The sequence below is a fragment of the Festucalex cinctus genome, chromosome 13 (assembly GCF_051991245.1).
Source record: "Festucalex cinctus isolate MCC-2025b chromosome 13, RoL_Fcin_1.0, whole genome shotgun sequence".
NCBI lineage: Eukaryota > Metazoa > Chordata > Actinopteri > Syngnathiformes > Syngnathidae > Festucalex > Festucalex cinctus.
The window spans coordinates 440,858-467,815 of record NC_135423.1 but is presented as its reverse complement, the minus strand read 5'-3'; the positions used below and the strand labels follow the sequence as shown (position 1 = coordinate 467,815).

At 41.6% G+C, this 26,958-nt stretch overlaps 1 protein-coding gene across 11 annotated transcripts; it reads right to left on the bottom strand.

The window, feature by feature from the left end:
• Positions 1-826: 826 nt before the first annotated feature.
• On the bottom strand, positions 827-26,102 carry synrg (synergin, gamma). 11 transcript variants are annotated; one of them, XM_077540697.1, is made up of 24 exons: positions 26,016-26,102; positions 24,393-24,433; positions 23,427-23,584; positions 23,099-23,226; positions 22,244-22,349; positions 22,043-22,154; positions 21,381-21,749; positions 20,774-21,037; positions 19,730-19,810; positions 19,293-19,489; positions 18,785-19,024; positions 18,428-18,567; positions 17,239-17,354; positions 17,087-17,149; positions 14,649-15,512; positions 10,167-10,664; positions 9,182-9,345; positions 9,035-9,088; positions 7,489-7,585; positions 7,264-7,412; positions 5,579-5,689; positions 5,463-5,501; positions 2,626-2,658; positions 827-1,328 (listed from the first exon to the last, which is right to left on the bottom strand). In XM_077540697.1, exons 1-24 carry the CDS (start codon positions 26,048-26,050, stop codon positions 1,197-1,199), a joined length of 4,191 nt encoding a protein of 1,396 aa, XP_077396823.1. In that variant the 5' UTR covers positions 26,051-26,102; the 3' UTR covers positions 827-1,196. The 11 variants fall into 11 exon arrangements, with proteins under 11 accessions (XP_077396823.1, XP_077396822.1, XP_077396825.1 ...); XM_077540696.1 differs by having other exon boundaries at positions 24,381-24,433; positions 26,016-26,089; XM_077540699.1 differs by lacking the exon at positions 26,016-26,102 and adding an exon at positions 25,577-25,969 and having other exon boundaries at positions 24,381-24,433.
• Positions 26,103-26,958: the final 856 nt, after the last annotated feature.

The window sequence follows — 26,958 nt, the reverse complement described above, 5'->3', positions numbered from 1 at the left end:
ATTTGCAATTAACTGGAATTTGTCACCTCCCTCTTTGTAAATGTTCACTGGTGTGAACTGTGAGCATTTGTGAAAACACGATTAGATTTACAAAAGAAAAAAAATGTAGAGGAATAATGACAAACAATTATTCAAGTTTGGCTTTTTGAGTCAAACTACCGATACAAGCACAAATATGTTCATTTAAGACAAACAAAACAATGTTTGTGTTTGAATTTGAATTTGGGAAAAGAACGAATAAAGACTTGACTGACGTTTACATTCACATGAAGCTTTTTTGTGTGTGGGGCGAGATTACATTGAGACGACACGATCATGGAACGAACGCAGCACACGAGGGCTTTCTTTGGATTAACGTGGCAGCTGGTGTCACTAAACATAAGAGCCGCCTCGGGAGCAAGCAATGGTTGACACAAATGTCCAATTGTTTTAACTTGGGACGAGCGCGTGCAGTCACCACGTCTCAAGGCAAACATTTTCTGAACACGTCTGCCGGTTGGGAGGGTGTGTACACTTTTGCAAACGTTTTTTTTTTCCCTTTTTTTTTTTTAACCTTCTCTCTTGAAAGGAATTTATTTTATTTTTTCCAATTGTGCGACTTGTCATCGGCACCATCATAAGGCATTTAAACGGGTGTGTAGACTTTTTCTACCCACTGTGTATGATATCTCCACTCCACTACTACATTTCCATTTGAATACAAGCAGGTTATCAGCAGAAAGGCGAGCCTCTCGCCACTTTCCACGCAAACCCGACGATCAGACTGATGGCGCTTGCAGTGCATGCTGGGAAATGAGAGCAGACATGGAACAAAAAACACAAGAAATTCAAACGGCTCCGCTCGTTTATTTACATCACATTCGCACCCCACAAAACTCAATTCAATTGACATCAATAAATCCCAGCTTGAGATGAGCTAAAATTGACATGTAAACCAGTTCAATACCCGGGTAGGGAGACATTCAAAAACTTCACAAACAAAATCCAAACAAAACGCGTCTTCCAGCCAAGAAGAATTAAAAACATTGAAAGTTAACATTTAAAACAAGAAGCTCGTTCAAGTCGGCATCCATTTTGTTGCATTCCCAAAAAGCACAATCAACAACTTCAAGCTTGAAACAGGATCAGGTCACAAGAGCAAAATGGCCGCCAGTGGACGTGACTCAATAAATAAAAGTGAAAGTGAAAGTGAAAGTTCAGAGCAAGTCGGGCAGGACGAGTCCCGGCGGTTTGGGCTCCACGCAGTTGATCCAGAAGTTGGCGCAGCTGGCGTGATACTGATGGCCGCCGTACGCCAGCTTCAGGTTGTCCGTCTCCGAGTTGAACGCCTGAACGAGACGAGACGAGACGAGACGCACGCGTGTCAACAAGATGAAGACGATCACGTCAAGGATGTCCAAACTTTTTGCATTTCGGGGTTGCGTACAAAAAAAAAAATGGAAGAATGCAAGGCAAGCCAGCTTGCAATTCTTTTCTTTCATTTATGAAAAACTGTAAAATCTTAATAAATGATTGTATTGTTTATATTTTCAAGTCATTCTGCTACATGAGGTAAACAACGGTTTTGGGTTTTCATGATTTTGGGGCGGCTTCGCCCTGCACCCAACAGTCAGAAATTTTAGTCGGACGTATTTTATTTGTGTCTTTCCATATCTAAAAAAGCTTGACAATATTAAAACCAATTCTTTGCTATTTTTTGTATTCTACTGTATGCCACTGAAGAATGCATGTCGGGCCACAAATGGGCCCTCAGGCCTTCGTTTGGACACCTGTAGATGACATCAACAGTAACAAACAATTTGACTGAATTTGCATCAAATCTAATTCATACTTGTATGATTTGAATTTGAAGGCAAGTGCTTCAAATGTTTACATTGAGCTGCTAAGAAGCTCAAGTTGCATCATAGCAAACTTTGCACAGGTTTTGTCAGCTGCGGAAACACTTTTTTTTTTTTTTTTTTTTTTCTTAACTCGGTGCCTGCTTTTTTTTTCGTGCTGCTTGTTTCGCAAATAAAAATTCATTTTTGACAGCAAAGTATCACAGTACTGGTACTAGTATCTGTGCAATTAGTCATTATTATTATTATTATTTTAAATGTGTTAAAAAAATACAAAATGTAATGTTAATGTTTGTGACAGCTGCTGTCCCACTCGAGTACGAAGATGCGTTGTGATGACAAACACAGAATAAGACGTAATCTCGCCTAATGAACCTCGTGCTGCTTCACCACATCAAATCCAATCGTTTTTGTGAATTTCTAACTTTAGCGGTTTTAAAGCCGAGTTAGGCTTTTAATTTTCGGGTTTGGGCTTCAAGTCAGGCTTTCAAGCAAAAGTCCTGATTGAAAGTTCGGCTTTCAAATGAAGGTGAAAAGACGCTATTAGGGTTTCAAGGTAGGATTTTGAAGCCGAGCTTGGGGCTTTTAAACCACGATTATGCTTTCAATCCTGTCTAGTGTTTTCAAATGAAAACACAAGTTTGGGTTTATAGTCTGGGTTCGAGTAGGTCTTCAAATAAGGGCGAGGCTTCCAAGATTAGGCTGGCAGGAAAGGTTACGGTTCCAAATTGGGGTTCAAAGCGACAGAAAAGAAACGTGTTGGTAAATACATCAAGTCAATATTTACCATCGATCTCCGAATGCTTTCTGGAGTCAACGCCTGAAATCATAACAACACAATCAACACAACGAGTACAAAAACAAGAAGAAGAACAAGAAGAGAAGGTTTTTTTTCCCTTGTTTATATTGAATGACACATTTGGATGGCGAAGTTGAAGTCGGGTAACTTTGCTCCAGAAGAAGAAGAGTAAACGAATTTGGTATGGATATTCAATTGATTAAAAGGCCTAAAGTTTACATTATATCGAATATTTTGAAGAAATGACCTCTTGCATTGAGTTGAATGTCCTGATTTTATTTTTGTAATGTCATTTATGTTTTATTTTATTTTTCATTTGTGTTTGCAAATTACAATTGTACCTGTGCATTCTATGTTTGATTCTTTGTCATTTTTTCTTTGTAAACTACTCTTGGCAGTTGTTGATTTATATTGAAAATGTTTGATTGTTGCCATGTTTGTATGTCTTATAGCAAATAAAAAAAAACAAGCAGAAAAAGTAGTAAAAGAAGAAGTAGAAGAAGAAGAGGAAGGAAAGAGGAGTGCAACCAAACCAGAAAGCTCAACTTTAGGCTTGGTGAAGCAGCATGTGGCTCATTATACAAAGCTGTTAGTCTCCTCCCACCCCCACCACGTCAATGCTCTTCTTTAAACAATTCGATTGAACTTTAAAGTTAAATACACGCTAATTGCATGCGATACTTTAGCTTTAGCGTGCTACACTTTGAGAATGCAACATCTCCAATCCATCCTTTTTTTTTTTTTTTTGCCATTTGACAAGAAGCTTTGGCTTATCTGCCAGCGCGACATCCAATAAGGCGTCAAGGTGAGCCCGAGGACGCTCCCGTTGCACTTGATGAAATCATCGTTAAGTAATTAAGTTGACCCTTAATGGTTACACCTTCAAATATTTGCGGTCATTTTTGGGGGGAACTTATGCTCTGTTACCCCCCCAAAAACAAAAAAAAAACACAACAACTTGCTGTTACGTTTTCCCTCACATTCATTACGACTGAGTGAGTTTCCTAAACATCCTACGCGCGATATTTGTTTGCGTGGTCGTGATGTCACGGCAGCTCGTGCTAGCTCGTTTCGTCTCGTACGCTAGCTAACACGATTGATGAAAGGTGATTTGCTCCAGTTCAATTTCCAAACTCCTGAAGACGTCTGTTGGATGGAACATGGCTTCATCATCGTGTGCATGCTTCATGCATGGTGCTGACGATTTATCATTCTTTTATTACAATCCATTTTTCGGAGGGGCCCTCTATGGGTTTAGCCATTTTTTGCAAATATATTCTTTTTGTACACATTAAACCCCGCTATATAAATTAATTAATTTATTAATTAAATTAATCAATTTGTGGTCTATTTCTTTCTCTGTAAGTCAAATATTCTGCCTGCAATTAATATCTGTGCTGTTGTATGCATTGCCCAAAACTAAGTTATTTGATATTTTTATGAATCAACCATTTAATACGTTTTCAGAATTGCATTCTGCCAAATAAATCCACATAGAGGATTGAAAACCAAGGCTCAATTATTCACAGATTTTCCAAAGGTTTTGGTCGCCAACACTAGCAATTATTGAAGGTTCATTGCAGGGTATTTATTTTCAGAATGTTGCTGAAATTTCACCCGAAACTTTTTGTGAGTACTAAACAGAATCTGTCTTGTAAACAAGAACTAAAGACCAGTCAGTGGAACGCAACATCAAGCCTGCACTAATGGACATGAACAAAATGTTATTTGAAACCTTCAAGAATCGACACAAAATGGCACCTCGTGTGCTTTCTCGAGGGTCCTCGGCTTATATAACGCGAGCAGACAACAATGACCCGCATTGATTGTGTGCTAAAAGCGCCCCGCCAACCGCTGATTGCTCAATGGCTCACGTAGCAACAGTTACTAAGGCGCAATTGTCAAAAGCTTGAGATTTCTCCCGCTGCTGCAGCGAGGACCTTAACTGACATTTTATGCAGCGCCAGCAGAGACGACTTTACAGTTGAAGATTATAATCGAAAAGTCGACACGTTGAACAAAATCAAATCAAGAAAAAAAAAAAAAAAAAAAGAGCCAAATGACCCAAAAATGGCTGCTTTGAAATACTGTTAATTTCATCAACAAAAATAATTTCATCCACACATATTTTTCACCAGACTAAACTAAACTAAACTGAAACACTCATTTCATAAACAATAACTGGGACTAAATCAGTCTGCATTTTCATCAACTAATGAAGACAAGACGAAAATGATACAATTTCGTAAAATCTTGTTTGTGCTAACCTGTTCCTGTGAGTTATGTGACACGCCCCCTTTGAAATCTGCAGCTAATGAGCGCAACATGCACAAACATGGGACAGACGGGATATAAAGGTTAAAAAAAGGTTGAAAAATTGTAGTTATAACGTAACCTTAATCTAACAGCTATGATGTTCCAATGATCTTATTAATCCAACTGTTATCTAATGCTGGCTAACTTACTAGCTTGTAGCCATTTGTTGATATACTGTAATTGTGTGTCAAATTTATTTATTTATTTTAATCAAAAAGATGAGAGAACATTTTCTTTGAAATAATGATGAACATTTCAGATCCAAAATTATCTGCTGACAAAAAAATTCATTGATTGTCCTGAAAATGGCTGATCAAATGAACATGACTTTGAAGCAAAATGGCGGACCTTTTCTTTATGTCTAGCAAATGTCATGCAACTAAGTGATAATGGAGAACAACTGAAGAGAAGTTGGAAAAGTGTCCCGCACACCAAAAGTTGATCGTCACACAAGCGAGCGACAGACACCTCAGCACCCCCACCAACAGGCAAACATTCATTTGTCCTACTCGTTTAAAAAGGCGTCCGAGCGCGCTTGCTTCTTTCACCTGCAAACACGTTCCACAGTCGGGGGAAAGTCACAACAACTGTTTGTGTGTGCGTGCGTGCGTGCGTACGAACGAACCTTGCTGCGAGAGTCGACGTTGAGCAGGCAAACGCCGCACGCAAACTCCTTGGCGTGCTTGATGCCGTGCCGCAGAATGCAGGAGGTGAAATCCAGAGAGCTTTCGTCGGGCTAAACCAGGCAGGAGGAGGAGATTATACTTGAACAGTTTTTTCCCACAAAAAAAAAAAATTACCTAACTTTTTGTGTGGCGATATGGGCGGAATACATTCAAAACAAATACTCAGTCCATCTTTAAACAAAAAAACAAAAAAATAGCGATGGTTTTTAAGTTTGATTTATTTTATTGACTAATAGATGCATAAATAAATAAATAAAAAATACATTTATTTAAATTGAATTACTATAGCAATATAGTTACTAACTGCACCAATTATTATTAATTAAAAAAAGCATATGATAACCAACTTTGCCACAGTATCCACTATCCAGAGGTTATTTGAGATCAGAGAGGGTTGTTGTTGTAAGTTAAATGGGAAGTCAACCCCCCCAAAAAAAAAAAAAAAATTGAAACAATTGAAAAAGTGTGTTCAAAAAGAGGTTTAAAACTATAAGGGTTGGAAAAATATACAAATCAGGTATAAACATGAGCATAAAAAAATGAACTTAAATGGTGAAAGAAAAATGCTCTTCTCCACCTTTTGCTAAATTTGGTGCTTAAATTGTCACAGTATTGTGTCGGACTTGAAAGATCAATCAAACGGCTCATCTTTGTCCATCAATAAACAGCATCCGATTTTTTATTTTTTTGTTGTTGTTCCATTTGCTGGTCCCCGTGGACGAGCACGGTCAATCTTGTCATGTGTTTTGTTTACACACAAGCGCTTAAAATCAATCCATGCCGTTCTCGTCATCCGCCGCACCGCGCCCGAATCGATCGCCGATCGTTCCGGGAGCTAATGGAGCGGGGCCGAAGCGCATTCGCTGACATTTCTCGATGTTATCGGCAGCATTTTTTGTTGGGAAGGCGCCATCGTTGCAGCTCCGTTGGCAGCGTGCGTGCGTGCGTGTGGGCGAGCGTTTGAAGCGGAGGCGTGTGTCAGTCGGATCAAAGTCACACGTGTGCAAGTTTCAAGCGAGTCCCAAGTCGAGTCAGAGTATCAACTTCTGCACTTCAGAAAAATTGTTTTGGTTTGTATTTGAAGATGTTTGAGTGTAGTTGTCAATTTCCTTACATCGGGGCTCTGCAAATTGCGGCTCTGGAGCTACATGTTGCTCTTTAATCCCTCACTTGTGGTTCCCTGTGGAGCTTTAAAAAAAAACAAAAAAATTTGATCTAAGAAAAGGCAGAAAAGTCAAAAAATGTATGAAAAACCAAGTCTGAAAAATAAAATAAGTAAATACATGCATAAAGCCGAAAATGAATCTGAAAGTATTGGATGCTGCACATTTTTTCTGTTATGGTGTAGCTCTACTACACTAACTGTTTCATTTTGTGTCTCCAGGCAGATTTTTGATGATTTATTTGACCTAAAACGGTTCTTTTGGACAGCAAAGGTCGTCGACCCCTGCGCCTTAGATGAACATATTCAGCCATAAATCCAAAAAATGAACACCAATCAAGTCAGCAAGTCGAGTCGAGCTCTTAACTGTCAGTCAGTCTCAACGTGAGTTGTCAGTTCATGAAGCAAGTCGGTGCAGCGGGCGTGTGCGCGCGTGTGCGCCGGCACGTGGGCGTGTCTCACCACCAGCTTGGCCAGCGACATGAAGCTGGTGAGGTTGTTCCACACGCGGCTGATGTCCTTCAGCAGCTGCTGCAGCTTCTCCGAGCACACCGCCGTCGCCTTGACGCCCAGCTCCACCCGCCTGGTCACGCGGTACACTTCCACCACACCTGACGCATGCACACGCACGCCGTTAGCACGCGCGCCGCGGCACGGGAATGAGAGGGAAAGAATGTGCGCGCTTACCCAGCAGATACTCCATGCCCTGCGCGGACTGGATGACCTCGGTGCACACGGAGGAGCTGCTGATGCCGTTCAGCGTGTTGTTGGCTTTGGTGATGACCTGGATGAGGATCCAGTTATCTCGGATTTATTTCAAAAAGCGTTTGGGGAAAAATAATAAATAAATATATATATATATATATAAACACGTTTATTACTCCAAGGCTGAAAAATGCAATTGTACTTTGCCAACATCTAAGTGTAGCACTAGTAGTACATGGGCTCCCTCTAGTGGTACGTGAACGTATCACTGAATTAAATTTGTTTACGCCAAACCTGTTCGGTAGAATTTTGTGAAATGTTCATAGTGAAAGTAGATAATAATAGATAAATAATCTCTCTTCATTTTCCTTCTAGCATAAGCCTTATAACCTATAATTGTTTATTGTGACACAAATTAATTTACTGCTTGTGTTTATTTAAAAAAATGCATGGGAAGTAGATTTTGACAAACTCGCATATTAAATCATAATCGCAATATTGAGGGATAAAAATCATAATTAAATTATTTTTCAAAGTGGTTCTGCCCTACATTGGACAGCTACTACCGGTACATTAAGATTAATAAGTGGTGGAGTACTTAAAAAAAATAAAAATAAAAATAAATAAAATGACATCAAAAATCAGGCGGCACGGTAGTCGAGTGGTTAGCACGTCCGCTTCCCAGTTCTGAGGTCTCCGGTTCGAGTCCAGGCTCGGACCCTCCTGGGTGGAGTTTGCATGTTCTCCCCGTGCCCGCGTGGGTCTTCTCCGGGTACTCCGGTCTCCTCCCACATTCCAAAGACATGCATGGCAGGTTAATTGGGCGCTCCGAATTGTCCCTAGGTGTGCGTGTGAGTGTGGATGGTTGTTCGTCTCTGTGTGCCCTGCAATTGGTTGGCAACTAGTCCAGGGTGTCCCCCGCCTACTGCCCAGAGCCAGCTGAGATAGGCGCCAGCAGCCCCCGCGACCCTTGTGAGGAATAAGCGGTCAAGAAAATGGATGGATGGATGGATGGACATCAAAAATCATACAATGGTGGTACTCAAAAGGAGCAGATAGAAGTTCATAGAACTAATAATAATCTGACCCATTATTTTCCATTATTTGGTTATACATATTTCTCGTATGACAGAACCTCAAACTGAGGACAAAAACAAAACAAAACAAAACAATAAAAAAATCAAAATACACTCCCTCAATTTAGGGTTACAATATTTTGCCTAATCACTAAGGCAGAAAAATAATCCCAATTTTTCATAATTCTATAAAATAATGTACTTATTTACAAGTAGCAAAAGAAAAACAGGCATCAAGTATACAATATAAGAACACAAAAAAGGAAAACAATTGGCACAAATGGAATACTTGTTTATGGTCACATAGTTTGAAGATAACTCAAAGACAAATTAGAAAAACTGAACACAAATGAGAAGAAGAAAATAGCCTCAACGGACTTATTTATCAATACGGTATTAAATAAAAAAAAAACTAAATCTTAAGTAAAATTGAAAGTTGAATAAGCACAAACCTCAAGGGCACTTTCCAAACACCTCTGCCACTCGTAAGCGTAGCGCTCGCTCTCCTGCGACGTCACAAACAGAGAGGTGTAAAGAAATGTACTTTGAAAGCCGTGACATTATTTAATGGTGGTAAATGGTGGGCCTGTGAGGTTTACCTCCACCTCTCCAGTCAGATCCTTGTACTTGTCCCGGATGACGGGCAAGGTGGGCTTCTCGCTCAGGGTGCTGGATCGGTCTCGGAAAGGATGCTCTGGAGGCAGCGAAGCGGGCAGGCGACCGATCTCCTTCTCTCCGAGGCTGTGACTGCGCTTGTGGGAGCCTGGAGGTCACAAACGGCGACAATTTGGTGGGCTGGAATCATTTCCATTCAAGTTTCATTTATGATTTGAGTTATCAGGATGGCCACTTAAGTCAAGAATTTGTCGTCACTCGTCATCCTGCTAGTCAGCGCTTCATTCCGCCTGAACAAGAGCAGAATGACTAAACAATTTGGGACACACAATAATTACACACCAGACGGATGCATAAATAGTCATCAATGAATAATTGACTGGCGGGCCACCACAGGAAAGTGGGCAAGCTACGCCAGGTGAGCCACGTGAGCAAGATGTCCTGGCTCCCGTAACGCGACCACCACCGCTACCGTCAGCGCCACCCGCTGCGGAGACATGCGTCAGCCCTCCCCAGGCTGCTCACGATCCCCTGTCACTCGCGCTGGGCAAACAAGAGAACGCGAAATCGAATAAAATGCAGCTGAGGCAGATCAATCTTTGGCAAATGAGCTTGTGTGACACTGCGGGAAACGTTCAATAAATTATTCAGAGCGCATAACACCGTCCTCAAAGTGATGCGGTTCATCAACGTGTTGCCCTTTACCGAACCATCTCAGCAATCATCAGTGGCATTCATGCTGTCATCTCAACGCCGCCATCTAATGCCTGACAGCTTTATTGCACCCTGATGGAGTGAGGGTGGGCCAGCGAGGGGCAACATTACAGTTGCTTCAAATTCGTAACTTCCCATGGAAATTTACCTGAAATGTTTTGCAACTTTAGCTGGGACACAAGTTTGTGTTTTTGAACAATGATAAGGTTATGGGTGTGCTATCGTGATTGAAAACCAAAACAGAAAAGATCTCACCTTGAACAGACAAGTCAAATGTAGCCAGCTCGTTCTTGATCATCTCCTCGCTGGATTTGACTTTGGGCTGCGCGCTTGCCTTCAGGAAGTCGGACTTGCCAAACTTCGGCTTGTCTCCCTGGAAGGCGCCAAAGTCGTCCGAGATCTCGCTCGGGTTGGCCTCTGAGCCGGCCTCGTCGGGCTTCTCGGAAACGGTGCCGGCGAAGTCCCCAAAGTCATCTTCGTCGGCGCCCTGCTCTTCCCTGCCGGCGAAGTCGGCGAAGGCTTGGAATTTGTCATCCTCGACGCGGACGGATGAGGCGGTCTTGGCGGGCGAGACGCTTTCAGAGTTCAGTTGGGCTTTTCGAGTCGGCGTAAAAGGCGTCGGGGCGGCGCCCCCGTTGCCCCGCGGCTTCTGGAGCTCGCCTGTGACGCCCTCCTCCCGGTCTGACCAGTCGTAATTGGCCAGGCTGCTGAGGCCCGAGGTCCCGAACGGGTCAAATTTCATGTCGTCTCCCTCTGCAATGACAACGACAGACATGCCAGTGCATCCTGGGAATAGCGAAGACGTTGCAGCGACAAACTGAAGACCGATGACAGACATTCGTGTCCTATCAAATGGCGTCGTGTCTTCAAGTGATCACTCCGCTTTTCTAATGATAGACTTACCTCTGACACGTGAAAATATACAGTGAGCAGCATCTGTTTGGCTTAGTACAGTATACAGCGGATATAGAAAGTCTACACACCGCTGTTCAATTTCATGATTTGGGGATTTAAAAAAAAAGAAGAAGAAGAATTCAAACTTTCCCACTATTAATTTATCCTGCACAACTCAATTGAATTTTCGAGAGGGGAAGTACAAATAAATAGAAATAATGTTGCAAATATGCACGTGCTCATAACTAGACTCAGAAATAACCAATTAAATGGGAATCAGCGCACATTTGCTAAAATGTCAAGTCCAAATAAATTCCAGCTCTTTGGGTAGGCTTTTCCTGACAACTGTTTTATAGCAAAAGCTTGAAATTAGAAATGATAAAAAAGCAAAAACATGTCATAAAAGACCTGAAATTTGAGTTAATCATTGAGTTAACATTTGTGCAACCACATTACTTCAAGTGTTTTTTTGTTCCCACACAACATTAAATAAAAATTCAATTGAGTTGCATACGTTATAGGTCACATTAATGGTGTAAATTGTTTTGAAATGATTTATCTTGGTCATATATATTTTTTGTAGTGCTGTTTGAGACCCATACCAGGATGAGTATTCACTATTCCAGTACTCACCCTGTACTGATACCTCTAGCACTTTTGATAAATACAATGTAATGACAAAACATGGTGAACAAAAGCTTTCTGACGCAAAGCCGCCATTGATAATGTCAGTTACGGTAATTACAGTATTAGCATGATGAGTCACATCATGGTCAGGTGACAATATGGGGCGATCGACATGAGAGCATGACTCATTCTATCTTGTCAACAGTGCAGCCTGGTGGCGGTGCTCGTGTTGCTCGTGAGTGGGGGAAATTGTGCTGGTGGTGCGTTAGGCTTTCAAACGAGGATTTCAATTTAAAGATTAGTGTTTTGATTCAGTCGTTTCAACAAAAATATTATCCAAATTAAATAATTGGTACAGTGATTGTGTAAAACGGCAACATAAAATATAGGAGATCTAAAAACAAAATGTACAAATAAGAGCCTTAATCTCGAATAAATAAAAATAAAAAAAAAACACTGAGGCACACACACACACGCACAACAGCAGCATCTTTAAATGCCGCCAAACTTTTTTTGCAGTGTCCAATGCAGCCCCCCCAAAAAAAACAATTTGTGAAATTGACAAGGATTTAGTGCTGTATGTGAAACATTCAAAGGAAGAAAAGAAGAAGAAAAATAAGACGGCACCCATTTTTGAACCATACCAAGAGGAATATTTATTACCACAACATGAGAGAAGAGAGCCAGAAAAGGTCACAAAGTAGAAGAGAGGTCTCTCGTTACAAGAAGAGGCTTTTCGGCAAACTAACACGTGTAAAACTAGACTTCAGATTTGTTGCGTTATACAAGGGCATGCAGAGTCAGGAGCAAAAAAAAAAAAAAAAAGAAAAAAAAAAGAAGGGGCAGGAAAGAAACAAGTGAAACCAAAGAGAAAGAAAAGCACAAACAGAGTGAGAAGGCACGTTCACAGACTTGAATCAGTCATTCGGAGGAGGAGGAGGTGACAAAATCCATTCAGCTACCAGGCTGGAAAGCAACACTTTTTTTTTTTTTTTTTTGGGAAAAACTACATTTACCCTTTCAGGACTCAAAAGACATTGAAATAAGCAATACAGAGGCTATAAATTGGTCACGTATCCTTTTAAACAATTATGAGAAGTTATCAAGCACTCAAAGGGTTATAAAGCAGCCAAATATTCTTAACATCCCAAAAAGGACTTTAAGTACATCCAAAAAGAATATTTAAAGAGACAGTATCCCTTTTCCTCTTGTTGTTGTGACGGTTTGTAAGAGTAGTCTTTAATAGTAAAAGCAAACATCATTTTTTAGCCGTCCTTTCTTTGAATCTATCGGATATCACAACAACTTGTGTCTTCATGTCAAAATAAGAGCCTCTATCTCGGTCATAAAAATACGATTCTAAAATCAAATACATTTTTCTCCCTAACACAGAAAATGGCGTCTGGGGTGGTCTGTGTTAGGGCTGCACGATATTGGTAAATCATGCGATATAGTTGCTGAACATAGAGATATCGATATTATTCTGATATTTAACGTACCTAAAGAAATGACATTTTTATTATCTAATGAAAGAATTAAAATTTTTTTCCATGCGGCAAAATAATCAAACTCAATGTATTCTTAATTAATTGTTATTACCTCTCGATAATGTTCAACTATTGGATGGCAGAGCACATTTTCGTTAAGTACCAACTATGTTTTGAGGGTTGGAACTAGGGGCGTGGAAACCAAATAAAAAGAGAGGGAGAGGAGGGGATTTTTTTTCAGAGTGCAGGAGTTCTTCTCCTCTCTCCTTGTGAGCTTTGAACTGAGTGTCTTCTCTCCTTTTTTGTCATGTTTAATAAATGTCAAACAGGTAAACCTGACAGTCTGACGAGTCAAATTCAGATAAAAGCAGAAAATTCCATATCAAACTTATTGCATGTCTTTTCGATATGCATATTGCATAGCCCAATATCACGATGTCGATATTTTTTCGATATATTGTGCAGCCCTAGTCTGTGTACTTGTCAATTTCACAAACTGAAAAAGGCAGCAGGAAGCAGGGCATGATGGGTAATAGCAGACGAGGAAAATATCGTCAAAGCGGACATGACAATTCAAGAGGCAAAAAAAAACAAAAACAAAAACAAACAAAAAAATCCCATGAGCAGTTTCCTTCTGTGCATCGTACTGGAAAGCCACTTGACAAAAGGAATACTGTCTCTTTAAGAGTACGTCGAGTATGTGCATGTTCAGAAACAGGCGGCGCATCAAACTGGGCTGAACAACACGAAATGCTCTGTAGCTCTCCAAGAACGGTTTTCGATAAAAATAGACTTGAAAGGAGCCATTACAGAAGGATGAGAGCTTTGTTGGAATGCGTCCGTGTTTGTGTTTGTGTTAATGTTTCGTTCGGTCAGGTGTCCTAAATGTCTTCATCTATAAGGCGATGGCGATTAACAACTGGATCGAATCATGCCGTTCATGAAAACATGATGAAGGTTCTAAATGAATGGCTGAATGAATATATGAATGGATCAAGTAAATGGTCCCGTTAGAAAGGGCCTGATTTGAACATGCAATTTCGCACACAATATTGTATTGTAATATTTGTAAATCAGGTCCAAAATGGGCAGAGGTTGACTCGACTTAACTTTAGCCACAATGCTTTTGGTATAAATGACCCAGAAACAAAAACTGCTGGGATGAGGTCGATCCCCCCTTTTTTTTTGACACTACTGTATTCCACTTAAGTAGATTCCACCCCTGCACATTCAGAACCTAAATTAGAGCAAACGGTTAAAACAGTTACTTGAGGATCATTAATCTCATATCTTCAGAAATAGTGGAATAAACAATTTGCTTCTAAAATTGAATTATCTCAATTCACTACAGTGTTTTGGAGATAAACTGTTTTCAGTCATAAATGTTTAATTTGTATCTTTGCATGTGTATACATTTATAAAAGCGCTACACTATATAAACCAATTTATTATGTGTAGTGGAACCTCCCTTTCTCACTCTGCCCACGACAACGTGGACACCAATGGAGCAACAACTACTAGAATTAAGAAGATTTAAATAAATAAATAAATAAAAATTAGATAGATAGATAGATAGATAGATAAAATGAATGAGATGAATGCTAAAAGTTGAAATGGAGGACGATTCTTGACATCCAATCTGATATGTTACTATATTGTGAGTGTTTGAACATGTTTGTGTGCATGAGTGGGAGGGCCCCTCACCAGAGCAAGCGCACTAGTTCCTCACCTGTAGCGGGCGGCTGGTGGGACGAGAGCCCCGTCAGATCCAGCGAGCTGTCCGACATCACGTGCTTCAAGTCCCCGCCCACGTCGGTGAGCTTCATGTCCAGCTGCACCGACAGCGCGTCCTCAGAGTCGTCCTTCCCGGCGCTGCTGCCCCCGATGGACGGGAGGTCCAGGGACTTGACCGAGGCGCAGTCCTCCTTGCCCTGCTTGAAGGCGGCCACCTTGTCCACCAGGGTCTTTTCCGAGGCGCCGAGCGCCGTGCAGAATTTGGACGACTGGAAGTCGGCGAAGTCGTCGCTGCTGTCCTTGGCGTCGTCGTAGGCCAGGCCGCCGCCGCCTTCTAAGGACAGCTGCTTGAACACGTCGTACTTGTCCGAGCTCTGCCGGGAGGAGGTCTCGCTTTGGACCGTCGCGCCGCTCTCGCTTTTGGGCTCCCCGACAGAACTCCCGAAGGCCATGAAGTCCGCAAAGTCGTCCTGCGGTGCCGCCGCCGGCGCTTGGGAGGCGTCTGAGGACGAAGAGGCAAATAGGGCGAAATCCCCAAAGCCGGCAGGCTTGGCGCCACCCGGCGGGAGCGCCAGAGGAGGAGGCAACGTGCCGGTTTGCGTGTCGGTGGCGGGCAGCGCGGAGGGAGTGATGGAAGAGAACAGATCCAGGTCAGCCATGTTGAGAGGGTTTTTGGCTTGAGAAACGGAAGCGGCTGGCGGCTGCTGTAGAGATTGCGAGTTGGGGAAAGCAGAAGGGAAGGCGGGCTGGAAGATCTTGGCCTGCTCCGAAGGCTCTAGCGGGGAGACGCTGTCTGCGGTTTTAAAGTCCGTGAAGCCGTCGTCAGGTCGGACAGACTTGAAATCCGCAAAACCCTCACCTGCGAACCAAAACAAAAAACTGTAGTGTACAAAGCAAGAGCATCTACCACTAACTTAGTGCACTAACTGCACATACTAGAAAAACACTTCCAGGGGAGAATCTGAGGAAAGCCTGAATCAAAAATGTCTGCCAGTGACAATTTAACAATTCTGTACCAGGGTACTTCCAGGCGACTACCCCGACCTGAGCTGAAAACAATGACAAAAACTTGCTGTGTTTGGCGTTACACTGCCAGATATGACCCAACAGGTTTAGTTTTTTTTTCTCCAAATTTCCTTAAAGAATAAAAATGAATCCATGTGGGTGAGGATGTCATCAATATTATCTAGAGAAGATTGCAAGACTGTTCACAGTCAATTATGAAGTAGAAACACTCAGAAAACACTCTAGAAATAATTTGTCGCTCATCCAATGTCGAATGAACGGGAAGAGAGATTCTCGGCAAATTGCAGACTAAGAACATGACTTACTGGACTGGTCCCCATTGCGAACTGTTCTAATGACACAGCAAGGGGGAAAAAAAACAAACCGGAATCAATATTGACCGTGTAGAAAACAACCTAGTGTATCAAGTGAATTACAGTACCATCAAGTTATGACCACATTGCCACACAATGGGCAATCTGTGCCACGCTTGGCCTACTTTATTTCATTTTTAACAAGGTAAGGTTGGTTTACGTCGAGTAGTAGTTGGTGTTAAAAGTCTGCGAAACTCTAGCCTAGTGTGACTTAGGGATGTAACGATATCCAAACATATGAAGGCCGCGATACGATAATTATCACAGTATTGTGGGGAGGTTGGTGATACAAAAAAAGGGCCACAATATTAAAAAAAATAAAAAACAAACAAAAAAACAAAAAACAATATCATGCTTTTGTATATTAGGGCATTACATATAAACAACCTACAATCTCTAATAAATAGGACTGCACTATATATATATAAAAAAAATATCGATATTGTGATATTGGCCCATATTGCAAAGACATGCAATAAGTTTCATATGGAATTTTATGCTTTTGTCTGAATTTGACCAGTCAGCCGCTAACTAAAATGTGCACCGCCATCCAATACTTGAACATTATCTAGAGGTCATTACAATTAATTAACTAAAAATATATTGAATTAGCTTATTTTGGTGTATAAAAAAAATCAAATTCTTTCATGAGATAATATCGCATATCGCATGATTTTCCAATATTGTGCAGCCCTAGCTAATAATACTTTATATTGAGGCACTTACTTGCTAATGCAAGCACACATCGAGTTCCTCCACATCTTGACTCACTTCACAAGCATATTATGTGCTCTTCATCTGACCAATAGCGTGGATTTTAAACATAGAAGGGCCAAAACATGCCTTGTGAAAATTTAACTAGCCACCAGACCAGAGAGTGCTATAAGTGCACAAATGCAAATCAACCTGACTTTACAAAGATGTGCTGGTTTTAATATTGTGACATGACAACAATATATTGTGGGAGTTTTAATATCGTGATATCACGATATTGCTGTTATCGTTACATCCATAGTGTGTGTATGCACTAAACGTGGAGGCGAAAACTTCTTACCTAGTGGTTTCTTGTCAGTAGGATTTTCTAAGTGTCTAAACACGCTGTATTTGTCTCCTCCATCTAAGTGGGGGGAAAATGGAATGTAAGGCGATAAAAATGCATCAAACAAATACTAACACACAAACACACACAGGATGTAAAACTTGTACCTGAGGTAGGGAGCGGAACTTCAGTGGGCTGATCTACAGACAGCTGCTTGAAAACGGCGTACTTATCAGACGAGGCTGAGGAGGCCCCGGACAAAGGAGTCAACATGGCAGTTGCACTGAAAGATATTAGGCAGATGTGCGACCATCACATTAACTCATTCACTCGCAGCCATTTTCAAAGAAGCAATCCCCGTCGCTCCCGACTGTTTACCTAGATTTTGGATGATTTTGCAAGGCCTACAGAATATTGTGTTGTACTGCTATAAAAAAAAAAAAAAAACATGGAACCTACCAAAAGAAAGATTAAAGTCTCTTCTTACCATCAGGAAAAAAATATATAGTTCTATTTGTTTCCGTTATGCAGCAATTAGCATTAGAATATAGCTAAGTTTCATCCTTACTCACAAATCTGTTTAGAATTGTGAGTAATTGAGCTGTTTTTCAACATGGCCCTGGTTAATCTCCCTTGCCCTGCTGGCCGTTTGTGTAACTAACATTTCTGCAACTGTTCTTTGCAGTTGAGAGGCTGCATCAAAACCTTCTGTATGCTCTAGCATAAAAATAAATAAATATAAAAAAAATGAATAAATATGTCTTTGGGACACTTAATATTTAAAATAGAACATATTTCTACATTTTTGGGAGCCAATGAGTTAATAAGCACCTATGGGCTGAAGAAGTTTAATGGAAAGTTTTTCGGCTAAGTATGTTGGAATTAAGATTGCAAAAGGGTGAAACATGTCCAGTTTCCCGTCAATTTTACCTCACTGCATATACAATGAATGGGTTTGACCCTGGTAACTGCAGCGTGAAAAGGGATCAACACCAAATCGCTTTGTGATGACAAACCTATACCTAACTAGCTTTTGTCGCGCTTTTATTAAACTACCATCTCAGTCATTGCGGCGTTGCTCAAAAGTCTCCACTGTCCTTACGAAACTTAACACCGCTCAGATGCCAGATCATTTAGTTCCGCCTCATCTTCATCTCTTGATGTATAATTGCCTTTCCGTTTCTCCTGCTGAGGCAATACGGAGAAATGAACTTATCGAGCGCCCGCTGAAATTAATTCATTAGGACCTGCCACAAACTCGTTACGCCGAGGAATGAGACTTAACTGAGCGCAATATTCAGGATAACAATGCTTTAATGAGGAAGCGCTGGGGCTGAATTTGAACCAACGCGTTACCTGTTTTGATGCTGCGCCGCTGCGCTGGCGGGGAATTTTGAACTCGACTCCCCCTGGAAGTCGGAGAACGCCTGGTCGCCGGTTCCGGCCTTGGGCGCCTCCTGGAAGTCCTGGAATTCATCGTCTTCCGCTTTGGTCCCCTTAAGTTGTGGGTGGACAAGTAACTTGTAATATAGCAATAGCAACAGTTACAATAGTCCACATTTAGCATACAACATATAATGCTATTTTTTGTTGAGTTTGACAGTAAATTTTAAACTGTTGTGGCATTTAAAAAAAAATAAAAAATTTAAACTCCTCAACAGCGAGAAAATGCATACGTAAAAATTTAGGGCACTCATAGGTCACAAGTGTTACCTGAGGAGGAGGGAAACTTGCAATGAAGTTGGCGGGTGCTGGAGCCGGTGGCGCCGTCATGGGGGGCATGCCAGCCGGGGCAGGGGTGGGCATGGGCATGGACACTGGCGGGTGGGTCATCATGGGCTGCTGATGCTGGGGCATGACAGGTGCTAAGGCCATAGCGAGGGCCGGCAGGTTGGGCACCGGCGGAGATGGGAACTGACTGAGGATTTCCACGTTCATCGCAGGCAGGCCGCTCTGAAACAACACAGTTTAGCCAATCAGATCACCAAACCACTTTTGGGATAAATACTCGGAAATATATTTCTCAGTGTCATTATTTAATGCAGTTTAAATTGATTTTATTTCATTTACTTAAGTACTCTGAAATGTTGGCACAAATATAAATAGCATGATGAAATAAAAGGACTAATAACATCATTACATTAAAACAAATGACATTAGATATTTAAAAATTCTATTCAATTAAATGCATCAAAAGCCCTTCTTGTCACTCCAGTTTTACCTGCGCCACGCCGATCAGCGCCAGCACGGTGTACAGCTCCTCCTTTGTCAGCATGCCGGGTGTTGTGCGGTTGGCCGTTGCCCAGATTTGGCCCAAGGCCTCCCGGGGAAGACCCGACGACATGAGAAGCGGGTACAGCTTGGCCGTGTCGATCCCAGCCGGAGTCATGCTGAACTCCAGAACCTTCTTGAACATCTCTGAGGGCAGAAAAGCAAGAACATTTTGGTTCTTGAGAACTGAACAAATGTTCAATGTAACCCTTTATCCACGTGTACCAGGAATGAGAAGAAAAAAGTACATAATTCCATTAATTTACTGCAAGAGTGCACACATATCATATGTTATTTCATTACTTTTTCATACAAAAGAAAAAAACGTTAAATAATGTATTTAAATAAACTTGGCACCATTACAACATATCAAAACCCAAAGATTACCTGGGATGAGGCTGTCGTTGTAAAGCCAAGCTGGCGGGATGGACTGGATGTGTTCTTGTTGTGGATACACACCAACACCCCCTGTGGCAATCAAACACACACACTTTTTTTTTTTTTTGTAGTATCAGCCTTGTAGGGGAATACGAGTTGCCAGTTGCCAAGCCTCTTGGCAGCAGATCCCCCGCTGGTACCCAAAATAGCACAAAAATCATCTCTGGAAGGCTTGGTGCAGATGAAACACACAAAAATGTAATGAATCCTGTAAGCCACTAGCAGGGATTCACCATTTGATTGTACTAACCTAGAATGCGGTTTTAGGTAAATACAATGCAATGGTACCTTAACTTACAAGTTTTTCAGGTTACAAGCCATCACTAAGCTGATTTTTTTCCCCTTTATATTTCTATTTTTCTTGAATCAAAACAATGATGACCCGACTAAAATGGATTCCACAATGACAGCAAAGCACTAAAGCAGAGAATCATAAAGCATTAACACCATACATGTAGAATGTACAGAACCATGTTACATTAATAAAAATCTGTTTGCCTCATCTTCAATGGTAGCTGGCATACAAATGCAACTATACCATTCAAGTAAATTGAGCCTGGTCATAGAACGAATTAAACCTGTAAAACAAGGTACCAATGCACATCATTGGCAACTTATATCTTGTCATCTCTATGAAGAACCTCAGTGTTCACCTTGACATGAAAGATAAATAAAAACATCAGCATACAGTAAAAAGTCAATGTTAGGCCAAAGCAGACAGCAGGAAGCAGCAGCAATTATTTCCACAAGAGCCCAACAGACACATTGAATGCAGAAAACCTGGAAATAAATGTAGCAGGAAGGGAGTAAAAGGTTTGAAATTGCCCCACTTTACAACAATCAAATGTATTGAAAAGACATCAGCTTGATTTGATTTGAACGTCAGCAAAAATGGCTAGAAAAGCCAATAATGGCGTAGTAGAAGAGAGGAAGCTGCGATTTTAGTGGCAGAAAGACGCTGCGGAGGTCTCGTAAGAAACGGGCTTCTCTCACCACTGTCACCACTGCTTCGAGGGGAGGGCTTGGCGGTAGTCGGGGGGGCCTCGGGGGGCCTCTCCGTGACGAAGACCGACTGGAGACTCAAGTCCCCGGAGGCCGCGGCCCAGTTCCTGGCCTTACTGCTGCTCTGAAACTGGGCGGAAACTCGAGCTCTGGGACTCATTTCCGTCAGAGTCTGCCTGGGTTTAAAGTTCAAGTGCGCCGTCTTGCCGGCCATGAGGTCGCAAGAGGAGAATAGCTTCTCTTCCAGGGACGGGCCTAGAGGGGGGTGCGAATGGGGAACAAGCATCTTTTTCATCTGCCAACCTGCCTCTTTCGTTCAAATGTGACAGCTGCTAAGAATGTTGAGAGTTGCATATAGCTGTTAGTTGACTGGAATATAACATGCATACAAAAGTTTAGGCCGTCTGAGATTTGCACCACTCATAAACAATCTCTTACATGGTACACGTTAGTTTGAATGTAATTAATACGAACCAGTCATTTTTAACTTCCTGTCACTATATCAACGGAGGCCATGTGCACTAAACCCAGAAAACCTTGCGCTAATCCCACGTGAATATAAAGACGGATGGGAAGAGGAGCAAAAGAAACAAGTTACCTTGAAAGGACGTTTGAGAGCTGCTGTTGATGGCCGAGTGTGGAGGAGCGGCAGTGGGAACGGACACAGAGGAAGGGAGGGAAGGGCTGATTTGAGAGGAAAGGTGCGAGTGTGCGGAACCGACGGGGCCCTGAACAAAGTCACTAAACTCCTCGTCCTCCTCGGGGAAAGCGGCGGCGAGGGAGTCGATCATGACGGTCCTGCGGGAGGAGGCCGCAGAGGAAGAGGAGGAGGAGGAGGAGGAGGAGGAGGTGGGCCCTTGAAAGTCACTAAATTCATCATTGTCCTCAGACAATGGCGGGGGGTGGGAAGGAGTAGCGACACACGAGTGGGATGATGATGATGATGATGATGATGATGAAGTAGAGTCTGCAAAAATGAACAAATCGCACACACAAACACTAGAGGACGTTAGGATCAAACAGCAAAATTCAATGAGACCACCCAGAAGGGGGCGCTATAGTAAATTCGAGGGCATATGGGAAGTAGGCAGGACACATGCAGCCCGCTCCATTCTTTAATCTGGGTCACCAAGCGTTTTCATTATTTACATTGCGAGCCCTGTAATGTATTAATGAGAATGAATTATTACTTATTGTTAAACTATTCTGTGTATGATCTGATCAATCTGTTTGACAAATGAAATGTTTGCCAAGCTGTACCTGGCTTCTTGCTCTGCGACGACGGCGTGGGGTGCATCTTGGCGTCTCTGCTGAAACCGTCCAGGTTCCCCTTTATCGCCTCCAGGGCGTCGTCCCGACTCTTTTCCCCCATCTGAGTACAAAAAAAAAAAAAAGAAAGAAAGAAAAACGAGTGAGTGGATGAAAAGCGGGATAACGAATGCCAGAGACAATCTTCCTCACCTTGGGTTTGACGCTACTCAGCAGCCTGAGCTTCTGCTTCTGCTCTTCGAACTGTCGTCGTTTCCTGTCCTCCTCCAGCATCTTTTGCTGCTGCTCCAGACGCTTCCTACAAACAATAAAACGGAATTGTAACGCAGACAACCCTTGAGAATGCCATTCTATAAATAGATCAAAGATGTTCTTGTGGAAAACAATTGAAAGCGGACTACTTTCTTTATCCCTTACTTACTATTTTGGTCAAATCGGACCCTTTTTGATATTTGACATTTAGTTTAAAAAAAAAAAAAAAAACTAAACTAAATTTGTGTGGCATTTGTGTGGTCTCTGACTTTTAATAATTGTATTCAACCTTTACAGACATTCGAATTATGTTCAGTCAACATATTCTATTATAATACTACCACCACAATTTCTGGTCTCTGACTTTATGGCTTTAAAGGCGGGGCGTGACCTGGTGAGTGATATGGGTGTCCGCAAATAAGCCTGTAAGCGGGTTGGCTGACTTAACTGGCTAACTTGCCAGCAAGTTGAGTGCGGCCGTCAGTCGCTCGTGTTTAACCATTTTCTAAAAAGTCATCTCAAGTCCTCTTCCTCAGTATTTTTTTTTTACCAAACACGAGCAATAAATTAATCTGTTTTAAAATAAGCAATATCAGATTATGGATATGTAAATGTTTTGGTCTTAGCTGTAAGGCTCATACTAAAATAATGACAAATGAACCATTAATTAACATTAAATGAGTTTATTTATCTACTTCAATTAGAATGTTTTCATGGCCAAGGCCAAAAGTGACAAAAAATATACTGTGTGCACAGTATTAATTATGAGAGAGAGAGAAGGTGGATGTTTCTTACTGGTGCTCCTCAGCCATGTGCTTCTGCATGTCGGCGGTATACTGTGGGCCAGCAGGTCTCATGCCCATAAACTGGGGCTGGCCCAAGAACGGCATCCCGGCGGTCTGCATCCCGATCGCCATCCCGGCCTGTGACATGCAGTGAACGGTGAGCGGTGCCTCGAAATGCAAGTTTGTAACGCAAAACAATCATATCTCAAATCATCTTTCCCCACTGAAATGAATGGAAATGCTATTAATCCGTTCCCGCCATTGTGTTTTTTTGTTTCTGTGTTTTGTTTTGTTTTCCACTGGTCCACTGCAATAGTGATTAAATGTGTCTAACCTACCTGCATTGGCATGGCTCCGGGGGGCATCTGTCCCGCAAAGTTCATTCCCATCATGCTTTGCATATTTGGCTGCATGACCTGAACCATTGGGAAGCCCTGCTGCTGCTGCTGCTGCTGGGGCGGCTGTTGTTGTTGCTGCTGCTGCATGGGCACCATGCCTGCACCCAAAAAACAAACAAACAAACAAACAGCAACAATGACATTTGGATGTATATTTATTTACAGAATGATGTCTCGATCTACCTATGTACAGGAACAAAGTATGTGTACTTTGTTACTTCCCACCGCTGATAAACACAGAGAAAAGTTGATAGAAATATAGAGTTGATGACTTTGTGATTGAATTTGCTGAGCAGCTGGGGAAAGATGAGACCAGCAAGAAGCCAATCTGTTATTCAACAGCTTGGAGCAAAACGAGAGGAGAAGGGGGAAAAACAAAACAAAAAACAACAACAAATCAGCCACAATGCTTGCCAGAGCAGACGATGAGTTAAATAACAGCCAGGGCCTTATGGGACCACTGCGTGATTCACCATTTTAGGAGAGGGGCAAAAAAAAAAAAAAAAAAAAAAAAAACTAACTTTGTAGACTGTGGTTATTATCTAGTAGTTGTGCTTATTTCAATTGTGTACGGTGGCATTTATCGCTGATCAATCACATTACAGTATTTGTAACCTCCTCCCCATCATCAGCCAAACTACATAAGTTGCTAAGAAAATATTCTTTTTTTCCCCCAATAATAAAAAAAAAAGAAAATCAATATAACTCCGCCACCAAAAACAAAGAAAAAAAATATTCGGTGGAAATGTATTTAAACATACAGAGGTTAATATTTTAGTAAATGATGGCCTTTTCCCCCTAATCATTTAAAAAATACTAATTTTAATTTTACATTGAAATTTTGTGTACATCACATTAAAAGAAAAATATATATATAAAAGCTTGGTAACATACATTGTGACTCACCTTGTGGCGGTCCCAAACTCCCTCCAACGGGATACATGAAACTAAAGGGGGGGGTGGGAAACAGGTTTTGAGAAACACATGTTTAGAAGTTTCCTTAGTAGTACGTGTGGCATTTTATGGCTGAATAGATGCTGGCATCAAACAATTTTATGTTAACCATGTGTGTGGTGGAGCTACTTAAAAATGACTCTATTTTGGAACAGTAGTGTAAATGTTCATCAACTTGAATACAACCATTTACTGCCACTGAAGTGTTTATTTGTCTAGTACGTTTAGCAACAGCTCAGCGACCCTTGAAAGCAACTGCCAGTGAATGAGCTAAGATCTGCCTCTGTCACGACTCTGATACAACAGAAAAAGACCCCGTTTCATCACATTTTGCTGTTTATGCTGAACAGGACATGGGGGAGAAAAATAGAAACTTTTTGTTTCAAAATAAGCCTTTGATGATAGACAATGTGAGACACAAGTTCTGTAATTGTGTCCATCGTTATTTCCACCACACTGGCTGGACTTCAGTTTCACCTCTGCTGTATCAATGTCATCCATTCATTCATTATTTACACAGCTCAGGCTCACGGCATGAAAAATACATGAAAATGAATAAAGTTCTCACGTTTGGTTAGTTGCTCAAATGCTCACTAGCACGCAACACTAAATATTGAGGAGGCTGACTGAGGTTAATTCACCAACTTTTCCATAATAGTGGATCTAAGCCTATCTAAGAGCTTTTTTTCCCAATGTAACAATGTCAAACAGGCGGTTACCTTCCTGCATTCCACCCTGCGGTGATTGTGTAAAGCATAATTAGAGTATTTCACGTGATAATAACACAAATTTATATACGAAATTCCATTTAAATCCGTGGGTATTAGTTGTGAAAGTTAGCAATTATTTATCAGCAACCCAGCACCGGAAGTAGTGCGCTTCGGCTTTCAGAATAAGAGTATTCTACAGGTACCTTTGTTAACAGTGCAAATGTTTGGCTACCTTGAGCACTATTCTCGTTTGTTATAGTTTATACACGTTCTCTTTGTTATTTTTTTCTATTATTTATGTTTATATATATATATTAGAAAAAATGTGCTCATAAACAACACCTGCTCTAGTACGTTTTGACAGGCGTCGGTTCTGAAAATGGGTTTTATGTTATTTATTTTACTGTATTCAAAAATAGAACTTACTTGTTTTCTTTGCTGTTGTTGTTAATAAAAAGGACGTCTTTGTTTGAATATTGGCGTATAATACTGGCATATGTGAATAGTACTAACCCACTATAGGCCCGCGAATGTACGTATTGGCGCTATTAAGGCGACGTCACTCACATATAACGTCATAATCACACATGAAAGTAGGCTCGGTTTTGTATTATAGTTGATAAAAATAACGAAATGACTGTCAACTGTCTTAATCATCGTGGTCGAATCCTCCGACGACAGCACACAGCTGCTAACGTTAGCTAGGGCAACCAGCCATCTCGTCAGCCGGCTTCCACCATAAAAAAACAACTGATGTCGACATCCCTTTAAAGTCGTCACGGTGACCGCTGATGTGGGTGGTGGATAAATGTTGAAAAAACATGACATAATGGAGAGAAAAACGATTGTAAACGCGCTCGAGTACCTGCCACCTCCAGATGATCCCGGCCGCAGCGCCATCTTGAGAAGGGCAGTTGACAGGCTGGTAATGACGTCATTCAAATAGGCACAATGACGAAATCCCGGGTTTTGTCTCGCAGGCGCGCCTTAATCTGGGTTTGTTGCAGTGCATGGATTGACCATGATGTGTCAGTGTTTATCTGTCTGACAACCGCGTCGGCAGTTCGGTGTCAAGACTAAGAAAACTTGTCTTGAAACTTTCATTTGAAACCATGAACCTACCTTTTCCTGTTTTAAATTCAGGCTTGAAACTCTAATTTTAAACATAAACAAGGTTTGGAACCCTAATACTTTTTTTTGCAACCCTAAAAGGTTAGAACCCTAGTTTGAAATCCAAAGTTTGAAGCCCTACTTGGAAACCATAACCCTTGTTTAAAACCCAGGCTAACCCAGGCTTTAAATGTAAAACCTAATCCAGGCTTGAAACACAAACCCTGTAATTGTCATGAAACATGATGACGATAATGATGATGATGATGATGATGACATCATGAATGCAATTGCTTCAGGGACTGAAGAAAAAGCGAGGGAGTGGGAAAAAAATGATCCCGTGTCCCAGCCGAGGCGTCTCTCTGCTGGCCAACAATGAAAGCTGGCTTGGTCACGTTGTCTGGAGCTCCCTTGGCATGGGGGCACCACATTTTCACCACTTTGAATGTCAATAGCTGAATATCCATTATTAGTCCCGTGAGAGTGATTAATGGCGTCACCCATTAGTGATTTAGAAGGCAGCTCATTACAGATGTTTGCATGTCTTCACGCCCCCAATTGAGGTTCATTCGAAGCCCAATGAGGCTCCATCACTCTGTCACTGGAGCTCTCTTCTCCTCCTCCTCCGCTGGGAAGCCATTTGCAGGTCTGGGATCAGATCAGAGTGGACCCCCCTCCAGGTTGAGCCCCCTCCCCGT

What these genes read in the sequence shown, in the direction of transcription:
- synrg (XM_077540696.1), bottom strand. Translation starts at nt 26,050, where the DNA reads ATGGCGCTGCGGCCGGGATCATCTGGAGGTGGCAG. An exon ending in CTCTCAAACGTCCTTTCAAG is followed by an intron (nt 21,038 to 21,380) that starts GTAACTTGTTTC and finishes ACCCCCCTCTAG; the next exon opens with GCCCGTCCCTGGAAGAGAAG. An exon ending in CCACCAGCCGCCCGCTACAG is followed by an intron (nt 10,665 to 14,648) that starts GTGAGGAACTAG and finishes TTGTCATTGCAG; the next exon opens with AGGGAGACGACATGAAATTT.